The 26,614-nt window shown below is 42.0% G+C and overlaps 1 protein-coding gene and 1 long non-coding RNA gene across 2 annotated transcripts in view; both read left to right on the forward strand.

Annotated features, from left to right (window-relative positions):
• The window catches only part of DNAAF9 (dynein axonemal assembly factor 9), a 76,970-nt gene extending 52,663 nt beyond the window's left edge, over positions 1-24,307 (forward strand). The window contains exons 25-37 of the mRNA XM_065836845.2: positions 221-338; positions 1,838-1,926; positions 3,111-3,269; positions 6,590-6,715; positions 8,658-8,695; positions 14,796-14,931; positions 15,275-15,361; positions 16,449-16,555; positions 17,260-17,334; positions 18,005-18,207; positions 20,224-20,289; positions 21,519-21,612; positions 23,464-24,307. Coding sequence (XP_065692917.1) covers positions 221-338; positions 1,838-1,926; positions 3,111-3,269; positions 6,590-6,715; positions 8,658-8,695; positions 14,796-14,931; positions 15,275-15,361; positions 16,449-16,555; positions 17,260-17,334; positions 18,005-18,207; positions 20,224-20,289; positions 21,519-21,612; positions 23,464-23,576 — 1,411 coding nt within the window. The 3' untranslated portion in view covers positions 23,577-24,307. The remainder of the gene's footprint in view (positions 1-220; positions 339-1,837; positions 1,927-3,110; positions 3,270-6,589; positions 6,716-8,657; positions 8,696-14,795; positions 14,932-15,274; positions 15,362-16,448; positions 16,556-17,259; positions 17,335-18,004; positions 18,208-20,223; positions 20,290-21,518; positions 21,613-23,463) is intronic.
• LOC139827962 (uncharacterized) lies at positions 21,619-22,690 on the forward strand. Its single transcript, XR_011739106.1, has 2 exons — positions 21,619-21,730; positions 21,818-22,690. It is a non-coding gene; the product is annotated as an uncharacterized lncRNA (long non-coding RNA).
• Positions 24,308-26,614: the final 2,307 nt, after the last annotated feature.

A 26,614-nucleotide genomic window follows, 5' to 3' on the forward strand; every position in this document is an offset into this window, starting at 1 on the left:
TTTTTTGTCAGCAACAATGCAAAAAGATTTTGGTATATGTAATACTTGTCTTAAAAATTGCTTATTTAGTAACTGTTCACACTCGGTATTTTTATTCTGAGATTATTTCCTCTCCAGGCAGCTTCTGTTTGGCCTTTTAATCATTTCATTTTAGTAATTTCCCAACTGTGGAGTCTTTTGGTCTTGATTATGAGCAAATAAAACTTGTCTTTTTGGGCAGGTTTGTGCGGCATTTTGCTGTCAGCAGCGTCAGTCACGAGCCGGTGATGAGAGCACATCTTCCAGCTTTATTGCAACAGGCAGAAATCATTCCCGAGAGCAAAGCACAAAGCGAGAAGGTAAGGAAGCCACTCCACGATACTTCCTATCCCTAATATAGGATATTTAGCAAATATTCCGCCTGTCATTAGTTCTGTTGCAGGTAATGCAGTAAGTACTGGTGAGTGTTTAACTGTGTTCTCTGCCTCCTTCTCCAGTACCACCAGTTCACACTGAACTGCTACAAGTCTGTTTTCTAGATTAAATTCTTCTGATTATATTACCTTATTTGTTTTTCATTTAAACAATCTTTTAGAAGTGCTAATGGCCTTTCAGACTGATAAAACAGAGGCAAAAAATGAGGCGTAGATCATCAAGCGAACGGTTTTCTCTAATGTCCAGAGAGAGTGAGCCCTAAAACAGGAGCTTGTTTTTATGAATTGCTGAATAATTTAACTGAATTGTTCTCTGGAACATACAAGTCCTTTAAATAGCATAGCGGCAGCACATGATATTTAACATTTGCTGATATTATCTGTAGAACACTCAGTTCTCTATAGGGGCAATAACAATTGTCAAACCGAAGGAGTGCTTTAAATAGCTTTTTCAAAAAGATATCGCTTTGTAGCTTTCCAGCATTTGAAATTTGCTGTAAGCAGCAAAGTCAAAGCAGCGGGAGTATGGTCCTTTTCTTTGAATAATGCAATACGGCGATGGCCTTATCTCCTGGGCTCTGGTTCAGAGACCATGCTGATGCTTAAATTAAATATTAATTAATAATACCCTATTCATGTCTTAAAATCACATTGTAAGGCCAGTGCGTCTTTGTGTATGTTAAAAAAAATCCGTCAATAACATTCATACCAAATTCTATAATTTCATGTGAACTTGGTGTCTCTGTGTTTTTTACTTCTCTTATTGTGAATATTCATTTTCTGTGAGCATCCTAAAGTGATTTTGAGGATAGGATGCAAACAGTCTGCAGGTGTTTGCCTTCAAATGTAATAGAAACAGAGGCGCTTGGTGCAGAAAAGCTGGTGATATGTTACAGCTTTTCTTGCGCAGTCTCGTACCAGTCCTACTCAAAATGCAACTTTCCGATAGATTTTGTGTATAACGTGCTTGTTTCATTATAGAAACAGTGAGTTGCTCTTTGTGTGTGACGTACATCGTCACTTTTGAACCAATTTGCTCAAATACTTCTCTGTGTATTTGAATATACACTTGTCATGGGAAACGTAACCTATTTGGTGTCTCTTCCAGTGTTTTTCCTGACGTTTGTGTTAATACTTCCACTTCCATGTCAAGGTTTTGATGATACTGTTTGCTATATTTGTTAATTATCCTTCCGCTGTATTTAAAGTATGAAAACTAAGGGAAAACTCATCTTTCCAAAATGATGCGTATCTGTGTCATTGCATAAACACAATTACAGTTCCATACTGTGCGTAAGTGTCATTTAATTTTGTGTTTAGACTTACGATTTTATCAAGACAGAGAACGTGATGCGTGTGCAATTGTTGTAGCTCATTTCTAGTCCTCAAGTCACCCCTGTTCTTATCTGTTCCCTGGTTTTTAGGTGGTTATCACCATTATAACTGGTCTTCCCGGATGCCGCTGCAGCGATCTGTGTGGCTTTCTTGTCACTTTTAACAAGGAGCATGGAAGGTATATTTATATCTATTTATAACAATAACATCAGAAATTCTATTCTGTGATTCAGCGATTCTGTGAAATATTACGAGCAACCTTAAGTAGTTCTCCACAGCAGACTAGAGTATATTATTCCAGTTCCATTACTTCAGGTATCTCATTTAACTGTGTTACGCCCGGTAGGTTTGCCCATAGATTTTAGACATTTAGACAAGAAAAATAGCCCAGGAGATTTCTTTGTCGTTATTCCATATTAAGAATATCATGGGTATTGCTGCAGATCTCTGCTGTGTGTCTGGAACGATTGCTGATGCTACAAACTCTTAAAAATCATCTTAAAAGGGCCAAATGAATCCTGCCTTAAGCAAGTATGGAAGTCATCAGAAACAGGGAGGAGATTCCATTTGTTGCCTTGTGATAGGGAGTCTAAAACGTATTTTTCTTGCAGAAAAGACTGTACTGACAGTCCTTCCTACAAGATTGTTTTTAATCCGACCTGGTTTCTATTCTGCAATGGCAGGAGGTATATTCAGGACTTCTATTGCATGGCAGTAAGATAAATCTGCTGTAGGAATTTGTCGTTCTCGGTGTTGATTTAGTGTCTGGACAATCAAAAAATAAATTCTGGTCCTTTTAAATCTTACAGCCAAACACCTTCGCATTTAATCTTCGCTATGTTCTGCAATGGGTTTTGTGTATTACTTTTGACTCGGTGTCTTGATATTAGCAAGTGAATGCAGAACAGTTTTGTGGTTCTGTTTTTAGGGCAAAGATGTAAGGTGACTTCTGAATGTTCTGTAATAATACATTTAATCATGTTTTCCTGCCAATGTCATTGTTATTTTATTTTTGGAGTGAAATATTTTCATGCCCCAAGTCTTTTGAATTTGATTCATATGTTTTTTTTTGTTGTACTTCATTGCTAAGATCAGAATGACTCTAACGATGTGCTGCTTTGAAGAAGCTGTTGAACATTGTTTTATTGAAAAACCCACAAAGCCTTTTGGCAGCCACGTGAAGAATGTGCTTGTGTTGGAGATAATAGAAACCCAAGCACATCCCTCTTCCCCATGTGCTGTGAGAGCCGTGGAATCTCAGGGGTTGCCCTATTGATTTTTTTTTTGGTCATTGGTTCAAAATAGAAAGAAAACAGGAAAGTGATGTCATAGAACACTAACTTGTTCTTTTCTGTTGCTTAGGTGGATAGTTTATCGGCAAACCCTGGACAGTCCAGAGTGTTTCAGCGCAGCCCATTTCCAGCGTTACCTCTCCAGTGTCCTGGAGGCTCAGCACAACCTCAGCGTCCGGCAGTCCAGCTACGCTAAAAAGAACAAGCGGCTCTTGGTGGTCTTGCAAGGGTGAGTGTTTGAAACAGTTCGAACTGTCACATAAAATAAGGAATTTTCTATTCCCTTCCCATTTCCAGGGCGTTTTTAAACTTTCCTGTCACTCCATAGCAGTCATGAAGTGTGATGCTCTGTGAATTCTATTTTACATATGTATCTGGAAAACTGGGCTGATTGCAATGGGATGAAGTTCGACAAGGCCAAGTGCTGGGTCCTGCACTTTGGCCACAAGAACCCCCTGCAGCGCTCCAGGCTGGCACAGAGTGGCTGGAGAGCAGTCAGGGAGAAAGGGACCTGGGGGTGCTAATGGACAGGAAGCTCAACAGGAGAGATTGAAGTGCTGGAGCGGGTCCAGAGAAGAGCAACAAGACTGGGGAAGGGACTTGAACACAAGCCCTATGGGGAGAGGCTGAGGGAGCTGGGCTTGTTCAGTCTGGAGAAGAGGAGGCTTAGAGGTGAGCTCAGCACTCTCTAGAACGACCTGAAGGACAGTTCTAGCCAGGGGGGATTGGGCTCTTCTCCCAGGCAGTCAGCAATAGGACAAGGGGGCATGGGCTTCAACTCTGCCAGGGGCAATTGAGGCTGGAGATGAGAAAGCAATTCTGTGCAGAGAGAGTGGTCAGCATTGGAATGGCTGCCCAGGGAGGTGCTGGACTCACCGGCCCTGGAGGTTTGTAAACTGAGCTTGGCCATGGCACTTAGTGCCGTGATCTGGTCAATGGACTGGAGTTGGACCAAGGGTTGGACTGGATGATCTCTGAGGTCTTTTCCAACCCAGTCCATTCTGGGATCCTGTGTGATCTGCAACCTGTTAATTTTATTGCTTACCGTTCCATTGAAACAATGGTGTCCGAAATCATCCTTCAATGAAAGGAAACTACATTTGGTTCATCTTCCCCATTTAGGAGCCTGATGGTGATTTTTGGCTTCTCAAAAGCAGTTTTCTTGCCCTTTCCAGCTGCGTTTTAAACTCCTGTTAAATGGCACTTCATTTATTGGTGCAGCTGTGTGTGGTTTGTTTTATTCCCCCTCTGGGTAGGTCCTAGATAGAGTTATTTGTCCCTCAGAGGCTGGAGAGGCATCTTCATGCTGGTTTTCTGTCTTTAAAGACCACTGTTGTACTGGTTGTCTTCAAAGATGTAGATTTAGATGGGGGCAACAGGGCAGAGGCAGCTTGAGATGGTGTTGCGAGTTGTGCTCTGGAGCTGCAGATTGATGCTATAGAATATTCCCTGATATAGCATTATGATGATGTGGCAGAATGCAAACCCCCCTCTCTCCCCCCCACCTCCTTCAGTATGGAGGGAGTAGGCACATCTCCCTCTCTCTGCTACTTGAAGCTGACAGCTTCTTTTGTTTGGCCCAGAGCACCCTGGCCAGGGCCATTAGGAGAAGGGATTGCCGAGGCGCCAGTGAGCCGCTGGGCACCTGTGACCAGTGTGGGGGATGTTTGGAGGCTTCAGGGGCACCCCACACACGGTGTGGGGGTGCAGAGAAGCTTCTAGAATGCCTACAGTCAGGTCTGATCAGCCAGTATAAAAACGGGACTCTCGTCGAGACCCCGCCCATTGTCGCCAGTCTCTCGGAGCACGAGGAAGATGCTGCTGCTGAGAACCCCCCTCCCCGGGATGGAGACCCCGCTTGCCTTGCCGCCACGGGTGTGAGTAAAACCCCTCGCAGGATTGCGAGTATATTTATTTCCTCGCAGAATTGCGAGTGTATTATCCTCGCACAATCGCGAGTGTATTTTCCTCCCGTGCTTCCACATAAGCACGTGTAGTATTCCGTGCACATTCGCACGTGTAAGTAAATTAACCCTCGCAGAATTGCGAGTGTATTATAAATTTACTCTCGCAGAATCGCGAGTGTACGCTTTACCTGTATCTCTTTAAGAACAATCCCGCACCGTGTTCAGGCAAGTGTGTACTCCTCTGGGACTTGGGGATGGTTCCGGCATTGTTTTGGGTGAAGCCACGTGCATGCACTCTGTGGACCGCCTGTTGTACGAGTTGCTGCCCCTTAATAATTTTCCTCAACTGATACCTGAACCTATATTTAAGTCACTTTTGGAGTGCTAAAACCCTGTTTCTCACCGGTTTAATAAAAGTTGTTTTGGACCCTGTTGTCCCTTAAATTAGCCTCGGGGTGCCTCCGTGACAGATGATGATGATTATTATTATCATAATATATAGAGTGTAGCATGTTTTAGTCTGTTAGCACACAAATGAATTATTCCACCTTTATCCCAACAGACCTGTGTCTTGCTGCTAACAAACCAAAAAAACCCCATGGAATAAATGCACCACCTTGTAGAGAACGTGGAAAAGCACGTTAGCCGAGTTCTCGCCCTACCTTTCATGTATTATTTTCTTTGAAAGTTTGCTAAAAGGTTGAAATTGTTTTGATGAAGACTGTGGGTGGAGCAGCTCCCTGTTTCTTTCAGGGGAAGATCTATTGTCTTTAAGGCATTAGATGACTGGGCACCTTTTGGTAAATTTTAATTAGAGTTGGCTCAGAATATAAATTAATTGTAGAAAGTGTGATTATGGTGTGACATAAAGACTATAATCACTAAGGGCATGTATATGGAGGTTTGCATTTTCATTATGACCCATTTTGATAGTGCTAAAAAGCACAATTTCTTTCAATGTTAGTGAGATGATTTATTGTTCTTAAAGTTAGCAAGAGTGGTTCAAATCAAGTGATGTGCAAAATGATGTTCTGGTAGCAACACTGTCTTTGGAATGACCAATTACAGCTTTTCCATTCTTTCTGGGGGGTTGAGTGTTGATATAGACAGCATTAAAGTAGCTGGAGTTCTCCAGTTAATCCATTAATGTGATAACTGACCGTACAGTTTGGAGAGAAGGTTGGAACTCGCTGAGAAGTAAAGATGTGCAATAAAAACTCAGGTTCACCCAAACTTTGCTACCATACAGAAGTATAATCGAGCAGTGTCTGGAGTACCGATAAATAATCCAAGTGTTAATTATAGAAGCATGTTTAAATTGGAATGCTGATAAGTTATTTTTCTTTACTTAGTGCTTAATATGCCTTGGGAGTAGGCGTAACATGTTTTTATTACGTTAGGCTTTTTGTGCATCCTAAAAACCGGACTTTACAGTTGCTCCTTGCAAAGTTTATACTGCTTTTCTCTGCAGTTTTCAATCATTTATTTCTGATGTTACACTCAGCTTAACTTGCCTGAGTTTGCCAAGTCTTGAACCACTTTATTAGAAATCTAACATTCTGCAAGCAACTGCCTTGTCACTAGGTGTTGAAATGCATCGTTCTGTTTCTCTGAAACCGTATTTCACTGTGTTTTCTTGCAGATATACTGATGTTATTGATGTCGTGCAGGCTCTGCAAACTCATCCTGACCCAGATGTGAAGTCGTCTTTCACCATTGGAGCAGTTAATACTTGTGTAGAGCCACTGAGTTGCTATATGGAACATAGGTATAATTTAAAATATTTTTACAGGTTTGAGAGTAGATATGTGAGTTTATGAGATCACTTTTAAATTAGAGATACGTGATGGCTAAATGCCACTGAACTGTCTTCAATCTCGTAAAACTCCTAGGTAATCCAGCTTGGATGAACTTTGAAGTGGTGTTTGGTTTATAAGGATGACACTTGGTTTCCACTGGGTATATCATTATATGCAATATTAATAAAATTTAGCTTGTGGAAGAATAAACAGAGATTGTCATTAGCATGCTGCTTAAATATGTGTGCTCTGGCTAAGGACTTTGTAAAAACGGACAGTCAACCGTCCTCTCGTGTGCTTTTTAAGTCATTCCTTTTCTTACGATCTTTTTATAAGTCTGTCTAAAAATTGAGACTTGCATCCCAGTTTGAGTTATTGATTATGCCACTGCTTTTGGATATGAAATGAAGACTTTACAGATCTAAAATACAGAGCTTACGGGAAACAGCCCCAGGTATAGTGGAAGAGAATGACAAAGCACGGAAGCAAAACCATTGCAAGTATTAAAATCTGATATCCTGGGTTACTGCAAACACAGGGTGGGGAGGAAACGGTAGCAAAGCCAAGTCACTGACATTTTTAAATCCTGTGGTTTGGTTGCTGTTTCATAGTATTTGTGTGTGTTCCACACTTTAATGAACACGGAACTAGTTTCGTAGACTTATCTGTAAAATCGTAATACTTAAATTTCGCAATTATGCCGTACAGATGATTCGATAAAAGTTAAAGCAGGTACAGTTTTCAGAGTTCTTAGCATTGCTGCTATTGGTGATGAAACTGCATCACAGCTTAGAGGTGGATGCCCAATCATTCTATAAATTGCAGTCCTTCCACTTCCTCACTGTTTGTAAAACACAAACCAATATACTTCTTGTGCTTTGCACTAGTCAATAAATAGACATTATCTTACTGCTTCTTTTTGTCTCCATGACAAAGACTGTAAATTAATAATCAAGACTATCAGTGAATTGATGCCGGAATGCCGTTTAAACTTGTTCTTTCCATAATTATAGGAAAGACAATTCCATTTCTAGGGTTTTTTTAAACTTACGTGCTCCTGATCGTGGCGTTGAGCAGTATTTATAGCAGCAGGAGCCTGCCATCCTTTGACTAACATTGTTTGTCTCCTCAAGTGCAGCAGCAATTGAAGGAAGAGGTTTAGCCTGTGCCGTAGACTATTGGTTTCTCACTTTGAAGTTTCTCCTGATAAGAACTTACCGAGTAGCCACATGCTGCCAGTGACGAGGCTTTCGCTTGGGAAGCTTTGGCGATTTCGCTTTTAATGTCCAACATGAAACTTTTGCAGTCAAGAAAATCCAAATGGTTCCATGTCTCAAAGTTTGTTACTACAGAGATCTGGCTCTTCCATGAGCTGAGAATGAAGCTTTTCTCCATGTTGAAGTGGGATGGATAAAGAACTATCTCTGGAGCTTTTGTGTGCACGATGAAGCTCATAAAAATAATTGTTGCTTATCTGACACATTACCAGAAATTGGTGCGATATATACAGAAAGCATTATGGACATACAATCCTTCCATGAAGAGTCCCCACCATGTTTGGAAGGCACAATTCTTTAGGCCAAGCTTAAAATTCCTATCGTTTCTATAGGAATTAAAGCAATGTTGAAGCCTTTCAGACTTCCGAGAATACAGAAGGAATCACGTGGTGGGAATTAGCTCTTAAATCCATTAAAGAATTAAAACCATCTCCAAAACTTATTTGTGGGGAAGAACTCCTGAAAGACACAACCTGTGGGGATGTTCCAGTGATGTGGGCTGAAGAAAGGAAACATGAAAATGGTTTGGATAATAAAACGCTAGCTGTCATTGTCCAAATGAATGTAAATGCTTTACTTAAATAGTAATAATGTCTATTCTTGATATATTAACTTATGATTTTCTTTTTTTTAGACTGCTTTTTCCCAAGTTTTTGGACCAGTGCTCACAAGGTATGTGTCACTTTTCTTGACTTTGAGCTGTACAGAACAGTAGCTGATCCATATGGCCTAAGAAATACACTGTAAATGCATGTAGTCAAAGGTTTGTGATAAATTCTTGGAGGTAAGAACCATCTGTGCAGAACAATCTCTGCCTATGTTGTTAAACATCATAGGCACCTAGAGATGATATAATAATGTGGATCATGAGGCGTTTTGGTTTTCCTCATCTGGAGGTTGGCTTTCCTAAGACCAGGAGTTAAACTGCTTATCTTGAACTGTAGTCACTCATGTTAATTTAGGAGCAAAATTAGATTTGAGTTCCATCCCCTTTTGGGGCTGCGTGAGGAAATGGAGCTTTCCTTTCCTCTATTCTAGACAGGGAAAAATGAACTTGTCGCCGTGTTTTTCATATCCTCTTCTGCCACGTGAGGGATCCTTGCAGGGTTTGTTTGACGTTGCAGCAGATGAAAACGCTCACTTGCATAACTGTTTCTTACCTATATATTTAATTGGATATCCTGACTCTGAAATGCGTCGGTCTCCGTGTCAGGCTCAGAACTTAGAGCAGCTGTCGACGTAAAAGCGTTACCATCCATCCTGACCTAGTAAATTTGGCTATAGCACCTTTACAGTTGTTTTGAACGGATGTACAACTGATTTACAACATTAAGACCAGTACATGTGGTGTGCGTATATATGAGAACCATTCTCTACTGTCAGATAATTTTATTTTAGGCAGACTATAAGCTTGGCCTTAAATTGGATAAGCCAAAGACAGTTGAGAGTTTTCTTTAAGTCACTGTCAGACCACAGTTACTGCATTGTGACTTTCTGATCTTACGCTGATGTCTTCCTGAGTGAACTGCAGGACTCTAATTTTGCTTAGAGTTAGTAAAATAGTTGCCAAAGTAGGATGCTGCACTTTTCTCGTGGCAATTTAGGCTGTAGTGCTCTGTTTGCTGCCAGAATTATGCCACCTCATACTCGCGTGTGAAGGGAGCCCAAAAGAATGAAATCCAAAAGAATGAAGTTGTGAACAAATGGGAAAGCATGTGGGTGCTATTATAAGAAGTCAGTATTTTATTTTGATTTGGAAAAAAATGTTGGTGCCACAAATCGGAGAACTGACCAATAGATTAGAACCATGGGCAATGAAGATGCTGAAGGGAGTGGAGCATCTCCCGTGCGAGGAAAGGCTGAGGGAGCTGGGGCTCTGGAGCTGGAGAAGAGGAGACTGAGGGGTGACCTCATTAATGGGGATCGATATGGAAAGGGGCAGTGTCAGGAGGATGGAGCCAGGCTCTTCTTGGTGACAACCAGTGACAGGACAAGGGGCAATGGGTGCAAACTGGAACACAGGAGGTTCCGCTTAAATTTGAGAAGAAACTTGTTCCTGGTGAGGGTGGCAGAGCCTGGCCCAGGCTGCCCAGGGAGGTTGTGGAGTCTCCTTCTCTGCAGACATTCAAACCCGCCTGGACACCTTCCTGTGGAACCTCAGCTGGGTGTTCCTGCTCCATGGGGGGATTGCACTGGATGAGCTTTCCAGGTCCCTTCAACCCCTGACTCTGGGATTCTGTGAAATTTAAGAGAGCGGGAGAATGTAAAAATGAAGACTATAACGAAATATTAATAACTGTTGAGAAGTAGAGTGCAAGCATACCTTTTTTATTTCATGACAAAATTAAAACCAAAGCTCAAACCTGTTATTTAAGTACGTATGTACAGACCTGGTTGGGTGAGAGTTTGTTGTTTGAGGAGGAACTAGAAAATGCTGAAGACAAACACAGCTGATTTTCCTATGGCCCAAACACTGAAAGGAGGAGAAATACCAGAGGTTAGACGAATATTCTGGCAGCGAATGTTTCTGCATGTTGCAATGTTTAGTCGTCTAGTTTTGAGATACAAAGCATGACGTTAGATAGCCTAGAGGTCTGTTTGTGTGAAGCAAATTGTTTCACAGGAATAGGGGCAGTTTTTTGTGTAAAAGGTTTTAGAAGGAAAAGTGTGCTTGGAACTGAGATGCGGTGCAGTCTCACACTTCCCAACCAAATGCAGAATTGTATGATAATTAGCTTCTACATAACTGAAACTTTGGTTTTGGCTTAACAATAGCAATATTTAATGAGACATTCTCTTTGCCGAGAGATATTAATCCTATTTTTTCTGTCGTGCAGCCCGTTATTATTATTTGTGTTGTTGTAGCATCAATGGGCCAAGACTGGGGATTGTACAGATATGAAAACAACAACTTGCAGTACCGGATGTAAGAAAAGATTAATGAATTCCTACTTCCCTATATCCACATTCGACTTTTGGATACTCACCTTGTCCACATAATCACCTTGCAGATTTTGGGAGTGAGTGGGGTTAACTGCTCTCCAGGTTTGTTGTGTGGCTTTCTCTGTGATCTGAGGGTACTGTGCACATTAGCGATACGACATCATTTTACATGGGTGACCCTTTCTGCTTGGAAAACAACAAAACTACCAGAAAAGGATGAGGATCAGAGAGAACAGATAAAGCCTTGAGTGAAGTGACCATCGTTAGTAGCTCTGTTTTGTCTCTCCCTTCTGTGCTTGTTTGAACTTAAAAATATATGTGTGTGTATATATACATATATATATATATATATATATATATTTATTTATCTTGCTGCCATCTGTGTGCTGTAATTTCCTTCTGTCTCCTTCCAAATATACCTTTTCATTTCTTGCACAGAAGCTGTAAGGTGACACCTTACCAGTCTAAGCGCACGTTGGCATCTCTTGTGTTGTGTATGAAGTTGTTTTACAGATTAGGACGCTGCCATTGTTAAATATGCCCATTGTATGTTCGGGAGCAAAGAGGATCCATTATTTTCATAAGGCATACAGACTTTTAATCTATTCCTGTTTCTTCCTCGTTCTTTAGACATGAGGAAGAGATTTTTGACACCAGGGGTGGTAAAACACTGGCCCAGGTTGGGCAGAGAGGTGGTGGATGAACCATCCCTGGAGACATCCCAGGCCAGGCTGGACGGGGCTCTGAGCAACCTGAGCTGGTGAAGATGTCCCTGCTCATGGCAGGGGTGGCACTGGGGGGGCTGGAAAGGTCCCTTCCAACCAAACTATTCTATAATTCTTTATTGCTTCTATTAAACATGGTATGCCCCAGGCTGCCAAACGTTTTTTTTTTTCTTTAGATGGATGTATTAATAAGAAATTAAACAAAACTGGGTGGTCTTCAAAATGCAATAGAAAGGGAGATGGCAGTGACAATTCAAAAGGTCAAAATGCTTTCTTACTAAAGCTGTGTGGCATCTTCCATGCTCAGAGAGTTACTTTTCCTCTGGATTCCAGTACCTGTGGGTCAGTGCAGTGTCACGGGCTGTTGCCTCCTAACCCAGGGCCAATTTTTACATGATACTGGCACCTACAAGATTTATGGCAGAGCTCACAGGGCCTCCCGGGGCTCTGAGCAGGCTCCGCTTCTTCAAGGCTGCGTGGGAGTTCACAAGCAGGAGTGACAGCTGGTGCCCAACGCTATTCCCCTTAGACAGGCGCAAATGAAGCGGAGATTGATGGAAAGGGGATGGGTGAGGAGCATGGGACAAGATGCACGGGGTTCCGATTTGCGAGATTTTATTCTTCAATCTTTTTCTTAACTATAAGCTTTGGCAGGTTCGTCTTTGACAATCACTTCTCTCCAAGGCACAGTGCTTATAACTAATGTATGTTTTATAGCACTTATATTATACAACCTTTTTGTTGTTCTGTGCCAACTTCACAGGAATTATAACTGTGTTTTGATTAGACTTGGCTTTTACATCAGTATTAAGTTTGGGATTATTAAGAAAAGAACAACACTATGCATAGCGCACCCACAATATGGTGGCTGTTGATTAGCTTATTTGTACTTTTCACCTTAATTGCATGATCTACATAATAATTTCAAGCACGCGTGTGACTTAAATTTCTACATGTGTACTCCCCTCCAGTCTCCCTCAAGAGTAATTGTGTATTGAAGAAAACTTAAATCTTTCTGAAGTGGAAGTAGAAATGTTTGTGTAAAGATGCCTCTGCAAGGATTCTTGTGCTTTAAAGGCTCTGTAAAGATCAGGAATCCCTGTAGGCAACAGATCAGTGTGAGCTTCATGTGGCAGGGAAATGCATCCTGGTTCAATCATTTAAGGATAGTCAAGAGTTTCTTTTTCTGTACCTGGAAAGGGTCTGAAGTGAGCCGCAAAGCTTGAGCAAAGAACTAATGTTCCTAAGGCATTCGGGACACCAGTGACATCCCAGGGCGTCAGTCTCTGGGGAGCTGGGCTGCAATTCATTCTGCTGTAACATCTTGATATAATTGGAAAGCAGGAACACTGAAATGGGTCCGGTGATAAGTGCGCTATGTCGTCTCATGTTCTTTTCCTTGATGAGGATCCTCCCGGTGCCCATTGCGATGGTCAGTGTGTTATTTCTGATTCGCTTCGGGGGCGCCTGCTGTAGCAGCACTTGGTTCTGATTTAACGCAGCACTCGTCTCGTAGCTGGCAGGACAGCGGGTGTAACGTGAGCCTGCGTTGTCACCGGCAGATCTGGGACAGGGTTTGCTTGACAAGCGGAACCATTTCAGGCGCAAAGCGGAGGGATCCTGTTAGGCCTGGGAAAGGATTTGCTTTTCTGGTGACACAGCTGAGTCTTTTTGGGAATTGGGACTCGGGACAAACAGTTACCCCATTGTTTGTTACCTTTTTTGATGCCTCGTGGGTTCAGACTTCTCTTGTTTTTGGAAGCAGCAACAGAGTCCAAACCTATTTTTACCTCTTTATCTTTCTACATGTTGCATTTGCCAAGAGGCTTTAAACATCAGTATATTTGGTTAAACCTTCTGAAATAGATTCTTGTGTCAACTTGTTCTTTTAATTAATTGATTCTTTTGATTAACTGAGTCTAAATGACTTTTGTTACACAACCTAATTGAAAGAAATTGGTGTAGCTTGTTTTGCCATAGCATCCCTTCCCCAGTAGTCCACTCATCCTCAGCGACTGGTGCTGTACCGGTAGGCTCATATTTTTAATTTTTAATAATATTTTCACTCATTCATTAGAACCCCCAGATTACAAGATCCTGCCTATTTCCCTTTGAATCATTCCAGTGACTTGTAAGGTTTGTCTCTTTTAGGATGTGTCATTCAGGCACATCTATGGGTTGTGACAAATAACGGGTATCTGAGCTGGCTGCCCTCTAGATGCGAAGTAATTAGTTAATGATAATTCTGCCTTTGGTTATTCCACAGTGTGAAGTTAGGTGGTCTTCTGGGTAGGCAAAAGAGGAAAGGTTCTTTGCTTGGGTTTTTCTTGTGTCCAGGTGGCCAAGAAGGCCAATGGTGTCCTGTCCTGTATCCAAACCAGCGTGGTCAGCAGGACAAGGGCAGTGATCCTTCCCTGTACTCTGCACTGGGGAGGCCACACCTGGAGTGTTGTGTTCAGTTCTGGGCCCCTCAGGTCAGGAAAGAGATTGAAGTGCTGGAGCGGGTCCAGAGAAGAGCAACAAGACTGGGGAAGGGACTGGAACACAAACCCTATGGGGAGAGGCTGAGGGAGCTGGGCTTGTTCAGTCTGGAGCAGAGGAGGCTTAGAGGTGAGCTCAGCACTCTCTAGAACGACCTGAAGGGCAGTTCTAGCCAGGGGGGATTGGGCTCTTCTCCCAGGCAGTCAGCAATAGGACAAGGGGGCAGGGGCTTCAACTCTGCCAGGGGCAATTGAGGCTGGAGATGAGAAAGCAATTCTGTGCAGAGAGAGTGGTCAGCATTGGAATGGCTGCCCAGGGAGGTGCTGGACTCACCGGCCCTGGAGGTTTGTAAACTGAGATTGGCCATGGCACTTAGTGCCATGATCTGGTCAATGGACTGGAGTTGGACCAAGGGTTGGACTGGATGATCTCTGAGGGCTTTTCCAACCCAATCGATTCTGTGATTCTTTTTGTTCACCGTTTTTTTTTTTTTTTTCTCTGATAACTTTAATGTAGTAAAATGGAAGGAAAATGAGAGAAGAATGGCTATTATGTCACTTAACCGTGTATTAGCCCCTGGTGCGTACCTGACGTGTAAATTATCCTCTGATTTCCTTACCCAGGGCTGGTGAGTAACGTGGTTTTCACGAGTCACGCTACAGATCAGAAGCATCCGCTGCTTGTGCAGCTGCAGAGCCTCATCCGAGCGGCAAATCCGGCTGTTTCCTTCATCCTGGCGGAGAACGGGATTGTGACGAGGTGACGTTTGTCATGGCCAGTACCGGTCACTTTGGGCAGATGGGACACGGGCACTTAGGAACTTGTATTCTCTTGTTTTACTCTGGTAACTTACACAAAGGAGATGCAGATGCTTCTCATGCAAAAGGCATCTTCCCTTGATGTTTATGGTCATATAAATACAGGAATTAGGAAATATATATTTTTGTTTGTCGAGTATGACTTACGTTACTGTAGCTGTCACACTAAAATTCTTTTAATTTTACTGTGACTAATGCATTCTGGTTGATGTAAGTAGCATACAGATAGTAGCTATTTTATTAAACTTATAAAATTAAAAATCTTCATCTTTATCTCTTTATAGGAATGAGGATATTGAATTAATTCTCTCAGAAAGCAGCTTTTCAAATCCTCGGATGATGAGAGCTCGATATTTGATGTATCCTGGCTGGCAAGTATCTAGACTGAGAAATATTAAAACTATTTTTCTAATTAACTTGAAGATTAAAAAGTCTCACTAACTTCATTTATATATATATTTTTTTTTTCAAGACTACTCATTTGGAACAGGCCATAGCTTTGTAAATCATTTTTAAGAGAGAGCTGATGAGTATTCTTAGTAGATAGACGATTGCCATCCTTTTATGGGGAAAGAGATCCTTTCTGGACACCACTTAAATCAATGGCGAGATTACTGTTGCTTTTCAGAAGAATAGAAAAGAGCCCTCTGGGAATGAACTGGGAAGGATTGGGATGGGTGAGGTCAATAATGAGCGGAGTAATTTCTTTCTGACAGCTACTCAGCCTTACTGGAATTAACTTACTATGTCAGTCTAGCTATTAGCAGAACAATTATTCATAAAACCCAGCAACTTTATTGACAGTGTTGGCAGAGGCGAAGGGCACAATAACACACGGTACCAAACTTTGCGTTCAATAGCGAGGGATATTTTTCATGGTTCAGGGCTCTTTGCAGCATCTTGTTGCACTTATCTGTGCTGCACCTACTTGGCAGAAGATCTAAACCTGTCAGCCCTTCTAAATGCTGACTGTTTTCTGCTCACGTTTATGGTGTTAGAAGCAGGATGTATTTACCATACCTTGCCGGTTCTGCATGTATAGCTTTTTATTCATAATTCTCGCTCTAAATTGGACGCAAGTAAAGCTCCTGAAGTCAACTGGCGCAAAGCTTGGGCTGTCGGAGCTGCCCGTGGAACCAAAGGGAGAGAAAGCAGGAAAAGAAAGTATTGAAAACCTTTGGACAGCTGTTGATAGCACGAAAGGATAATTTGTAGGTAGTGTATAAGAAAATAAAGAAATGCAGCAGGAAGAGCCTCAAAAGGAGCCCTGAGCTCTTTGAACAACCTCCTACTGTTAATATCACGTTTTCATGGGTGTCTTAGAGAAGAAAGCATCGTGTTTTTCTTCCTATGAGCAAGACTTAGCTGGGGTGAAATAATAGATGTTTCAGCTGTTAGATGAAAAGCACAAGCACGTGTGCTTTCTCTGTGTTGAACCTGTGTGTTTTTTGTTTGAAGGTATGAAGGTAAATACAGAGCTGGGCCCGTCTTCCCTCCAATGGTTCAGATCTGTGTGTGGTTTAATCGTCCTCTAGAAAAAACACGATTTGTGACCAAGTGTAAAGGTACGAGTGAACTTTGACTGACTTGATTTAAATCCCAGTTTGAAATACTGAGGAACAGAGGGGAAGGAAGGCTCTGATGTAAGCAACATTATTTAATTACTGCTGAAGTAAACTTTGAATTGAAAACTCAGCTTTCCTTCCTTAAAGTACAGTAAATTGTCTTCTTTAGTGTCTGCTCTGGAAAATTGACCCATAATTCTGTTCAGATGAAAATCCAATTTAATATTTGGTTTCTAGAGACTGAGGCACTTATCTTCATATGTTTGCTTTTTATTTTCTGTTTAATTTTATTTAGTAGTGTCGAAACACAGCTTATAAGTGACGGTCAACTTCTGCTTTTATGCCAAATAATTCTTTGTAGCTACCAGAAAATAGGCTCAGCTCCACGTTAGGCTTCTAGAGTAGATACATAATCGTGCCTCTCCTTCTTTCCGTAGCAAAGCAGTGTTAAGGAGCACCATTTTACTTTCCACACACACTGTAAGCCTTCATTATGCCAAACGTGTGTTATTTCCCACCTACCCCATAGCAAAGAAATGAGAACATCTAGAAATGTTCCATAGCGGGGCTGCGGGGGACCCTGCGGCTTCTTCCCCCAAGCACTAGGATGTGGATTAGAGACCTGTAGCGTAGGTCTGACCAGAAGCTTCACCAAGCATGAGAACAATAAGTGAGATAATGTGTTTGCCTTCTATTTCAAACAGCGATTAAGTCATTGCTCAAGCCAAGTCCTTTTTCTGGAAATATTTATCACATCATGGGCAAAGTTAAGTTTTCAGGTAAGGACAAATTACTACTTATTATTGTATTTGAAAACTTATTTTCGTACTGTATTCTTAGGACGCCAATGCGTCAATGTTAAATTAGCTTAACAATTATTCGGATATCTCTTCCCCTCCTCTCCCTCTCCCCCTTCCTCCCCTCCTCTCCCTCTCCCCCTTCCTCCCCTCCTCTCCCTCTCCCCCTTCCTCCCCTCCCTCTCCCCCTTCCTCCCCTCCCTCTCCCTCTCCCCCTTCCTCCCCTCCCTCTCCCTCTCCCCCTTCCTCCCCTCCCTCTCCCTCTCCCCCTTCCTCCCCTCCCTCTCCCTCTCCCCCTTCCTCCCCTCCCTCTCCCTCTCCCCCTTCCTCCCCTCCCTCTCCCTCTCCCCCTTCCTCCCCTCCCTCTCCCTCTCCCCCTTCCTCCCCTCCCTCTCCCCCTTCCTCCCCTCCCTCTCCCTCTCCCCCTTCCTCCCCTCCCTCTCCCTCTCCCCCTTCCTCCCCTCCCTCTCCCTCTCCCCCTTCCTCCCCTCCCTCTCCCTCTCCCCCTTCCTCCCCTCCCTCTCCCTCTCCCCCTTCCTCCCCTCCCTCTCCCTCTCCCCCTTCCTCCCCTCCCTCTCCCCCTTCCTCCCCTCCCTCTCCCTCTCCCCCTTCCTCCCCTCCCTCTCCCTCTCCCCCTTCTTCTCCTTGTTAGATTCTGATAAAGTGATTGAAGTCTGTCACAACACATCATCAAATTCCCTGAGCCTCATGCCCGTTCCGGAGGGGCCGACTCCTCCTGACGCCAGAAGCGAGCACAGAGACTGCAGCAATCAGCAGGAATGCTTCCTCGTCTTCGTGGGCTGCTCTCTTAAGGAAGAGGATATCAAAGATTGGCTCCGAGAAACTGCAAAACAGGTCCGTGGGCATGTTTATTGTTGTTCAGTGTGACCTGTTTGGCATTTAACAACCAAAGGAGGAATCTGAATTTCTCAACGTGGCTCTTTTTTGTTAATCTCTTTTCTCTTCTACCAAGGTATTAGCACTGCAGGGTGTAAATGTATTTCAGACAAACCGTTTGCAAATGCTTATTGTAATTTGTGTATTGTTTTAATATCTGCTACAGCTTGTTCGTGGATTGATCCGCTCTTGAACGCTTGAGCAAATGGAGTTTGTCCAGAATAAACACAAGATGATTTAGCTGAGACCTGATTGCCAAAAGCTAAACTGTAGTATTAAATAAATCTTCTTCAAGTACCTGAACGCTGCAAAGCTGAAAACTTGTTTTGATTCACTAAATTAAACCTCCTTGGATGTAATCCACTGAAATGGAGGGTACAGTTCTTTTGTCTTGCTTATTTAAGTGCTCAGCTATGTAAGACTTCATGTACTTCTCCATGGCTAATGTTCCGATGCAATAGAAGCTGGAGTAGGGAACAGGGAATATGTGCATCTTAAGAAGCCCAGAAGGCACATTTTTTTAGTTGTGGTGTCTTGCTAATTTGACACAGGGACTGGCACAACCTGACTAGGAATGATGGTTCAATGCTACACAACCAAGTAGTACCAGCACATGTTATTTTTGCCGTGCTACATATTGTCTTAGAAAGTGAGTCTTGAGGTTTGATTTGGGAATATACTACAACAGAAACTGCTCAACCATACCAATTAGATATTTTAACACTCCGTTTGGAACATGAGCCTGTGGTTCCAACTGTGCTCTTTAGTGATGCCCATTTTAGAACATTTGTTAGTTGAAAATACTCACGGTTGCTGCTTTGTGGCTTAAGATTTGCATATTATCTCTAAAAAGTTGTGTAGGAATGTTTCTTGCAGTCCGTTCTTGGAGCTATTCATATTTCCAAGGATGTTCAGGTTCTCACCTCTGTTATCCTGGCAGGTTGTTACTTCAGGGCAACTTCTGTGGTGATGTCTTATGCACTGTGTATATCACCTGGGGGATAGAACTCCATAGAATATTATTTTACATTTTTGAAAACTTGGAACTTAAAATCACATACGTACCGCACGTGTGAAGCGCTTCCTCTTTGAGAAGCTCAAAACTACAAATAGTCTTTGTATAATCTCACTACTTGTGGTGAATTCAGAATTTTGGCTAATCACAGAATCCCAGAATGTCAGGGACCTGGAAAGCTCATCCAGTGCAATCCCCCCATGGAGCAGGAACACCCAGCTGAGGTTCCACAGGAAGGTGTCCAGGCGGGTTTGAATGTCTGCAGAGAAGGAGACTCCACAACCTCCCTGGGCAGCCTGGGCCAGGCTCTGACACCCTCACCAGGAACAAGTTTCTCCTCAAATTTAAGTGGAACCTTTTGTGTTCCAGTTTGCACCCATTACCCCTTGTCCTATCATTGGTTGTCACTGAGAAGAGCCTGGCTCCATCCTCCTGACACTCACCCTTTATATATCTGTAAACATTAATGAGGTCACCCCTCAGTCTCCTCTTCTCCAAGCTAAAGAGCCCCAGCTCCCTCAGCCTTTCCTCATAAGGGAGAATCCTGAGAGGTGCTGCATGAAATAAATGAATTATAAGACTTTTCAGACTATAAACTAGACTGTTATTCCTTTTTTTTCTTTCAGCAGAGCTGTATTAAAGTTGTATTTTTAAAAACCCTTTTAGATTTGTCATCTCTAATGGTGCCTTAGTTGCAATCACTTTATTTTTACTTTTGTTTTCAGAACATAGTTGTGAGTGCTTTAATATAATTGAATAATTCTATCCAGAATTTAATTTTTAAAGTACGTGCTGTGCTGGGCTTGAGCATGATAGCAAGTGACCAGAGATTTCACAGCCTTTACCTACATTTTCAAGAAAGAATTTATTTTATATGGTTTGGGGTTTTTTTAATGTCACTAAACTGTGATAATCACATTGTCACTCGGTTTATAACTGAGGTCTCATTCTTCATACAGAAACCTCAGAGGAAAGCCCTGAAAACCCGAGGCATGCTGACCCTTCAGGAGATAAAGAATATTCATGTAAGTTAATTTAATAATTAATTAATAACAAGCCTTTCTTCTGCCTGATTTTATTCAATATCCATAAGTTTGATAGCGCATCTCCCATACCTGCCATAACAAGTATGCTGAGTGCTCAATTATTGAAGCGCTTCGTGTCTTTTTCTATACTCGAAACGCAACTGAGGTTGGCCGGTGGAATTTGAGATATACATCTTGGTGTTATCAAGTCAGCCCTAAAAAGCAGGAGGAAGTGTAAGATATTGGACGAGATTTTGGGTACCGTAAGGGCCTTTCCCCATTTTTTCTCCCTGCTCTGTCCGGTGCAGGTTGTTACTTGCAAATTACAGAATCAAGAATGTCAGGGGTTGGAAGGGACCTGGAAAGCTCATCCAGTGCAATCCCCCCATGGAGCAGGAACACCCAGCTGAGGTTCCACAGGAAGGTGTCCAGGCGGGTTTGAATGTCTGCAGAGGAGGAGACTCCACAACCTCCCTGGGCAGCCTGGGCCACGCTCTGACACCCTCACTGAGAAGTAGTTTCTTCTCAAATTTAAGTGGAACCTCCTGTGTTCCAGTTTGAACCCATTACCCCTTGTCCTGTCACTGGTTGTCACCGAGAAGAGCCTGGCTCCATCCTCCTGACACTCCCCCTTTCCATATTGATCCCCATGAATGAGTCCCCCCTCAGTGTCCTCTTCTCCAGCTCCAGAGCCCCAACTCCCTCAGCCTTTCCTCACACGGGAGATGCTCCACTCCCTTCAGCATCTTGGTGGCTGCGCTGGACTCTCTCCAGCAGTTCCCTGTCCTTCTGGAGCTGAGGGGCCACAACTGGACACAATATTCCAGGTGTGGTCTCCCCAGGGCAGAGCAGAGGGGCAGGAGAACCTCTCTGACCTACTGACCACCCCCTTCTAACCCACCCCAGGTACCATTTAGCGTCCTAAATGCCTGATCCTACCCTCATCAACTACCCTTAGGTTTTAAGTGCTGTCTGTTGAGTTGCGTTCCTAAAAATTTGATGTGGTTATAATTAGTGTTACTGTTCCTAACTCCCTTAGTTTATATGAATGTCCTTTGTCATACTGGCTTTTTGGATCACCCCTTTTTAGCCAGAAGCTGTACCTTGCTCCCTAACTGCTAAATTCAGCACAAGGGATTTTTCTTGGATCTTTTTAAGCTGGTTAGGATCGTGTCCAAGCAGTTTTGAGTTTAAAATATTTAATGTTAGTATATTCTTTCTTAATGCAGGTGAAACGCCACTTGGATCCACTTCCAGCTGGTTATTTTTACAATGGGACACAATTTGTGAACTTTTTTGGTGACAAAATGGATTACCATCCATGTATCCTTTACAATATACGTGGTTTTGGTGAAGGTTTTAGGTAGACAACAGGCCATGCGAATCTGAAATGCCGACTGTCAAAGCAGATGAAGTAGTGAAGCGCCAGTTTGATTTGCAGGTATTAATATGAAGGGAAAAGTGTTGTTCTTTAAATCTGCGCATGGCTGTTTGCCATTTAAAACGTACTATTTAAACCCTTTTTCAGAGATATGATCTAAGGAGCAGAATAGAACCAACAAAACAATTCCAAAAGTGCTCGTGAGCTCACGGAGAGAATAATTTATGGACCACAGCTTGTCAAAGGAATGTTTTTCAAACCAAAGAGTGCTATATTATTACTTAATGCCTGGTCATGACTGATAAAACTTCCAAAGGGATATAATTTTGTGTGTGTGCATGTGCGTGCACACACTCAAGGAAAAACAACCAGAGGTTGGTTTAGGTTTTACTACATCATAGTCTCTTTTTCTTTGACATATTTTGCCGTGAAGCTGATGTTAAGTGATTGCTCTCATTTCTTAACTTGAAAAACCTCATTGAATGCAACGCAGTGATGTGAACAGGGCGTGCAGAATTAGGTGCATATTTTGTGATCACTTTTTAAACTCAGTTAAGCAAGTAAAACCTAATTTTAAAACTCCTTCAGCTTCGCAAGCAGTGCAACTTGCCTATCAAATTGTGACACGGACGCGTTGATAAATGCACCGTCCTCACTCGTCTTGTTTGGTGTCACTTTACAGAACACAAACTGCAGCTCATGTAGGGGCCTCTGCATTTCTTGTTTTATTACCAAAATTTCAAATTTGGTTTGATTTTTTCGAGTTTACTTTTCACTTTAACTTCAACAATCTTGACAAAAATCCACGTGGGTTCTGTGATTCTCTTTTGGAATAAGAACAGACAGTTATTTTCTGTCCCCTGTGGGACAGTTTGAAACCAGGACTTGTGTCTGCAGGGTCAGCTCCTCATTAAGTTGTACTGGCAGAAAATAACCTAATGACAGACTTGGACTTGACTATTCCCTGGACCTTTACCAGCATCTCGGTGTTTGACAATAAAAGATACAAGCACTGGTAAAGCACTGATTTTATATTCTTCTTTTTATATTTTATAGGATATTCTTATTTTTATATTCTATATTCTTCTTCTTCTTTTATATTTATGATCTTATGTTCTTCCTCTTGACTGGGAAATGGCTATTTTGCAACTCCTTATTCCTCAGTAACAGAGTAGTTGTGATTAGTGCTGACTTTGGGATCCACAGAAGATTATATATGGACTTTCTGCTTTCTCTAAGTGTCTCTGATCTGGCACATCCTGAAGAGAAGCTGCCAAATTAATTTATCCCATAATTAAGTTATAAAAGACATACCCATCATTAACCAATTGACATGAGATAAATGCTTTCTAACCACCTGCAAAACGAGGGGATATTTTTCAAGTTTTAGATCCTTCTGCATGACAAACGGGAGACGAAAGATTAATTAATACATTGGTTGGAAGCAGAGTGCTTAGTTTATATTTAACTAATAATTAATAGATGTATTGTAAGTAAGAAACTAAACAATAATAAGTATCATCAGTTATTTCTTAGTATAGGTGTATTGTATGTCAAAATTTCCCAAAATTGTAATGAATATGTAATAATTATGTGAATATAAGCAACGTGGGAGCAACCAGACATTGGAGCACTTATGGAGGATGATCCCCAGTGCTGATCAAATAAAAGGATGCCGCTTAACAGTGTAATTGACTCTGCTGTTAAGTTCATTTCTCCGTTTCAATCCTTCACACCCCTGTGTTCTTTCCTAATGAAACACAAATGTGTTTTCCTCAGCTTTTCAATCTCAGTAATGGACCAATTCATGAACGATTACTTGGAAGAAGCCAACAGGGAAATAGAGAAATACAACAGAGAACTAGAAGAACAAGAGTATCACGATCTCTTTGAGCAGAAGACATAAGCACGTGCGTTCTTTGCATTTCCAAACCACTTACTGTCAGTAACCAAAAATGCTCTTGTCCTTGCTGGTTAACTAGAAAATTAACTCAAGTTTTCAGCACTCCTTTTAAAACTAAGATCATTCCTGTAAGGTTGGCATTTTAATATGGTAACTGCTTAGCTGTTTGTACTGTTGGGTTTGCTTCCACTTCACCTTCGTTCCAGACTGTAAAAAACGTCACCTGGAAACTGATTTAAAAGAAGAAAAGAAGCAAAACTCTTGTTTCCTGGCAGGTTGGAATGTGATGGTGAAATTGGTCCGTCGTGCAGATAATCAAACCACTTTAATCCCTGGGTGTCCCTTGGAATTTCTTGCACAGGAGCAACCGATGAGCAGTGGTGCACGTCACTGTGTGGGATTGGGGGATGTTCCCAAAGCGAGAAATGGGGGAACATTTATAAACTCACAAGAGTGCCTAATCCCACTAATGTTAGGGCGTTCCCAAAGCGAGAAATGGGGGAACAATTAAGAAAATTAGAAGAGTACCTAATCCTACTGCTCTTAGGGTGTTCCTAAAGCAAGAAATGGGGGGACGCTTCAAAAACTCGGATGAATACCTAATCCTGTATCTGTTAGGGGTGTTCCCAAAGCGAGAAATGGGGGAACAATAACGAAACTTGGATAGGTATCCAATCCTACTGCTTTTAGGGTGTTCCCAAAGCGAGAAATGGGGGAACTGTTCAAAAACTTGGATGAGTGTCTAACCCTGTATCTGTTGTTGTGTTCCCAAAGCGAGAAATGGGGGAACGTTTAAAAATCTATGTTGAGTAACTAATCCCACGGCTGTTAGGGGTGTTCCCAAAGCGAGAAACAGGGGAACAATACAGAAACTCGGATAGGTAGCTAATCCTATTGCTTTTAGGATGTTCCCAAAGCGAGAAATGGGGGAACAATTAAGAAAATTACAAGAGTACCTAATCCTACTGCTCTTAGGGTGTTCCCAAAGCGAGAAATGGGGGGACACTGGAAAAAACTTGGATGAGAACCTAATCCTATATCTATTGGTGTGTTCCCAAAGTGAGAAATGGGGCAACAGTGTAAAAACTCCGAAAAGCACCTAATCCTACAGCTGTTAGGGTGTTCCCAAAGCGAGAAATGGGGGAACAATATAGAAACTCGGATAGGTAGCTAATTCTACTGCTTTTGGGGTGTTCCCAAAGTGAGAAATGGGGGAACTCTTCAAAAACTCGGATGAGTGCCTAATCCCACAGATATTAGGATGTTCCCAAAGCGAGAAATGGGGGAACAATTGGGAAACTCAGATGAGTAATTAATCCTACTACTTTTAGAGTGTTCCTAAAGCGAGAAATGGGGGGACGCTTCAAAAACGCATCTGAGTACCTAATCCTCTATCTGTTGGGGGTGTTCCCAAAGCGAGAAATGGGGGGACATATAAAAACCTGGGAAGAGTAACTAATCCCACAGCTGTTAGGGGTGTTCCCAAAGCGAGAAATGGGGGAACAATATAGAAACTCGGATAGGTAGCTAATCCTACTGCTTTTAGGGTGTTCCCAAAGTGAGAAATGGGGGAAAAGGTGTTGATACATTTCAGGGTGAAACGAGATAATCAGAGATATCTTGCTTTCTTCCCAGCCTTGTTAGTGGTATTCTAGGAAATATATGACATGAATAGCGATGATCTCTGAAGGATTCTTATTTCAGTACTATAAAAGCAAGAGAAGAGGGAGATTCTTTAGCCGAAGAATTCCTTTTCCTCAAAATGACTGATTTCCAAAGGTAAAAAATATCAAAATATATACTTGAACTATTTATGAAGCTTTCGGAAGAATTTGCATGCTGTAACGTTTCACTGAACCGATAACGCCAGTTTTAAGTACTTGCATCCAAACCTTTACATTTCCTAAACGATATCACAATAGGAGCTCTGGCAAGTCGTTCTTGAATTTAGTACAATTTTAAGTGAGACTCCATAGGTCACTGACTGAAGGATTATAAGGTACCCCAGCAGCTCCTTAAATGATGCTTATTGAAGCTTATTTATATAAGCAGATTATTGTAGCATGCAGACTTTAGTCCAGTGAAAACAGCCCAGGAGGAATTCTTTATTGTCACGTTCTTTTGCCTTAGGAACAGCTCAGTTTTGAATACAACTGCACCTTTTCTTTTCCATCAGATGCAGTAAGAAATCACATCAATAAAATCTTACAGTACACTTACAATAATTCAGACGTGAGCACGGGGTCTCTTTCTGTGGCAGGAAAAGGAGGTTTAACCCCTGCCATCAATCCTAAGGCTGTAGACAGTTCATGCCTTACTTAAGAGACATATTTTTTACCTTTGGACTCGGAAATTCCAGGTGCTGCAGGTTGGGATATAGACGTTGATAAGGTTTCGTTATTAGATTTAAAAAAAGCTGTCTAAATTTAATATTCTTTTCTTTTTGCACACCACGAGACTTTATAAACTACTTGTATCCTGTTAAAGTACAATAAAAGCCAGCGTTTAGTTTGTGTTTCTAGGCTTTTGGGGGTAAGTAACCCGTATTTACAGGTATAGAGCATCGTGATAAGGCTCGTGAGTTTATCTATGCATGGCTATACTTTAGTCTTAATATACTGTAGTGCCTGGTAGACTAAACGTAGCTAGCGGTGGATTTTGGGGGCTAGCGGGGGTTTACAAACTAAGTATAGTTGGTTGCATGAAACTTATTTATCAAGCCAGAATTTAATAGAGTACAAAATTCTGGTCATTAACGCTGCAATAAATAAAAAGGGGCATTAGAAAATTGGTAACCGATTCTAGTTCTCGGCCAATAAACTTAGTGTAAACCCAGTGTGCTCCTTGTCACTACAAATTCCCTGATCTGCATAAGCCATATTTCTAGATTAGTGGTTCTGATGGTGTAATATCAGAATAAATCCCGGTGGCTGAGACAACAGACACTTGGTTGATGCTTTGTCAACATCAACTTGGTTGATGCTGTGAGGCAACAGCAAAAGTAGATTGAAGTGCAATTGATGGAACGATAGATAAAGATA

Source organism: Patagioenas fasciata, chromosome 4 (genome assembly GCF_037038585.1).
Source record: "Patagioenas fasciata isolate bPatFas1 chromosome 4, bPatFas1.hap1, whole genome shotgun sequence".
Classification (NCBI taxonomy): Eukaryota; Metazoa; Chordata; class Aves; order Columbiformes; family Columbidae; genus Patagioenas; species Patagioenas fasciata.